General features: G+C 31.5%; 1 protein-coding gene across 1 annotated transcript in view; it reads left to right on the plus strand.

The window, feature by feature from the left end:
- Positions 1 to 2,799, plus strand: part of LOC117110031 (72 kDa type IV collagenase-like) — a 7,557-nt gene extending 4,758 nt beyond the window's left edge. The window contains exon 4 of the mRNA XM_033252596.1: positions 1,752 to 2,799. Coding sequence (XP_033108487.1) covers positions 1,752 to 1,954 — 203 coding nt within the window. The 3' untranslated portion in view covers positions 1,955 to 2,799. The remainder of the gene's footprint in view (positions 1 to 1,751) is intronic.
- Positions 2,800 to 3,272: the final 473 nt, after the last annotated feature.

Raw genomic sequence — 3,272 nt, forward strand, 5'->3', positions numbered from 1 at the left:
AGATGTGTATAAGAGAAAAGAAATCGAGTATGGGACGCCAATTAAATTAGGTATGGCGCGCACTAAGTGTAATAAAGAGTGAGTAACCTAAAATTAGGGCCTGGAACCCAGGCTACGTATACCGCGTAGTGTGTGAATCATTTACTCAAATATATTAGATTTTATTGTTAATATGTCTGTCACCCTGCCAGCTTTTTTATGTTCTAAAACTGTTTAAGATGGAACTGCGCTCACAGTATGTGTGAGACAATGATAATAAATCATAGTCTAAGTACCGGTACGGTATAATTTTGGAAAGATACCGTATACTATAGAATAGACCTATTATTGATCTGATGTAGCAGTAATTTGCCAAATTAAACCTAATTGAAAGTTTAATAATTATAATATGCTTTCCTCTTCCACTTATTTTCCTTCGTCAATATTAAAACTTCTGCTCCAAAATTGACCACTTTTTTATATTGATTGTTATTTCTAATTGTAAATTTTGTGAATAGTGAGCCTACAATTCTTTTTTATTCTCTCTTTTTTCCTCCTTAAATTACCTGTTTCCAGTTAATTAGATAAATAAATAAAAATTATCATTGGCATAGGCCCATATAGGTTTAATTGTACACACGTTGCCAGGGGAGAATTCAAGGGTGGGGGAGCCGGTCCGGGCCCCCTAAATTGTTCAAAATTTAAAATGATACTTTTAAAAAAATTCCACTCAATTTTGAGTAAAAAGTGCCATTTTCGGCCATTTAGAGGTGCCATAATTATACTTTTTTTTTTACCTCACCCCAACCGTGGTGGGGCTGAGGTGGTAGTATAGACCCTCCATCTGTTAAAGTTTCTCACTGGGCCTCCTCTAAATTGTGGATCCGCCACTGATAGCTGACATGGCTATGCTCGCTCGTATTTTACTTAAAATATTATTGTTTAGTTACCTAAGTTGTTTATTTCACTAATTTATATTTTTCATTCTGTATTATCAGTTTGTACTATAATATTTGTAATTGTTTAATACTAAATTAGTATACATCTCTCAATCTGCCTTTCTTTTTAAAGTAAGGAAAGTATGGATTTATTTAATAACGTAATATTATATTTTCATGTCATCATTATCATATTATTATTATTAATGTTTCTTTGCTTTGAGATTGCATTATCCTTTATTATTTAATATAAAGTTTGTACATATCTATGTTTACAAAAAAAAATCCTAAAACAGGTCTGAGAGCCAGAGTGTTTTGACACTAGATAATCCTAACCAACTTAGGTTATTTATTGTTGTATACGTTTGCAATTTCCCGACTAATACCTGAATCACCTTTCCTATCCTCGGAAATAAAAGGACACCTTTAGCAGGAAAAAAAAACCACTAAACACAAGCTTGATTGTTTGAATTTTAGGACCACAAAGGTCATTTCAATTCCTGATACAATGCACATTACAAAATGTTCACACGGTGATCAAGGGCATGAGTTCCGTTAATCAGATAGTACAGTATTAGGCCTAACCGCCTACCAAGAGCTATTATTGGAATAGCTAAATGGTATTACCCTATTCAGACTATTTTTTTGAAACAAGTTTTTTCCGGGGATGGCGGTCAAAAAGTGATATTAGATACAAAATAATTAAAATATGTAATTTATTACCTGACTGTAAAAACATTTTTATTTAATGTATTTTTTTAATTTGTCTTGTCTGGATTTTATCTATTTTATGGAATTCTATTGTACATTTTCTTCGATTTTTTTTCTCATCAGCTGGTTATAATTTCTTCTATGTCGCATCACACGAGATTGGCCACAGTTTGGGGCTAGGGCATTCACAGATAGAGGGCGCTCTAATGCACGACGCGTATCCCAGCAATCCATACAATGTGAAGCTAACGGATGATGATGTTGACGGTATCCAGGCACTTTACGGAGTACCAGACAACCAAACGAATGAGGTACTAGAGCTTTAAAACGTATTATGATGTCATTTATTTTATCATTGACGATTTCTCGGCTGTCTACCGGAAAACATTGTACGAATTACTGACATCGTCGTCAGATTTCGGATCATCGCTATGATTTCTGCATAGCAGTAACCGAATTACGCTCGAACATCATCGTTTGTACATTTCCAATTGCTTCCAACCGTTTCTCTTGTAAACAATTGTTATCGAGGAAGAAGGTACGGCTCTTTGGAAGATGAAGTCGTTGAAGACGTTACTGAAAAAATGGTTATAATAGGCCTATATTTATTATTTATTAGAAGCATACTATTTCTACATGATGATTAGAATAAAACAGTTCAAATGCTGTTTTCCACATGAATACAGTAAGATGGTAGAAGAAAAAAAACAATAATAATTATTTTCAAAAACAGCACAACGGATCATATCTTTATCATAGGCGAAGCCTATAATGAAGACTGAATCTTTATTTATATTATGTTTTGTAGTATTTTTATGGTTCATTCCACAACTTTTTAGCATGCAAAACATTTAATTTTTTATTCCCCTATACTATTGATTGCCTGCGTGCAATACGATAACTGACGATGGTAGTAGCACTGCCGAAACATGTGTCTTGGGGCTGTTAAGGCCCTAACATACTGAATTAAATATAGGCTTCGCCTATGATGAAGATACGATCTGTTGTTGATGTTTTTTAAAACTTTAGCTGTCTGCTGTTAAGTCGTTCCTTTGATAATAATAATTATTACTATTATATTTATTATTGTTGTTATTGTTATTGTTATTGTTGTTATTGTTATTGTATAATTAATATAATAATAATTATTATTATTAATATACTATTGATGTTCCATATAATTATATATTAATTATAAGGAAGAGAAAAAAAGTTGCAGCAAAAATAATTAAATTAAAGAACAAATAATTTTCAATTTTAATTTTTTAAACTCTGGATCCAAGATTGTATAAATTGTATTTAAGATTAATCCATTTGAGTTCATTATTAGTGTCTCGTATAGCGAACAATGCTGATAAGGTTTGGGTAATTTTTTTCAAGACTTTTCTAAGATGGTTGCGATGACATCGTTTATTTGTTGTGTTTTTTGTAGCTTGTTATTGGAACAATTATATTATTATTATTATGTCAAGATTTATTAATAATATTTTATTGTTAGTTGCTATTGTTGTAAATGTTGATATTTATCTTTAATATTATTCGTTTAGCAAAATCTATCGCTTTAATATAATGTCAGAATAATGTCAATTGTTGAAATAGTCCTAACCTCATCTTATGAATCTTATGAAATATCTCAGCCAATTG

This window comes from Anneissia japonica, unplaced genomic scaffold, assembly GCF_011630105.1.
Source record: "Anneissia japonica isolate Jap-2015-1 unplaced genomic scaffold, ASM1163010v1 scaffold287799_len804019_cov200, whole genome shotgun sequence".
In the NCBI taxonomy this organism is placed as follows: domain Eukaryota; kingdom Metazoa; phylum Echinodermata; class Crinoidea; order Comatulida; family Comatulidae; genus Anneissia; species Anneissia japonica.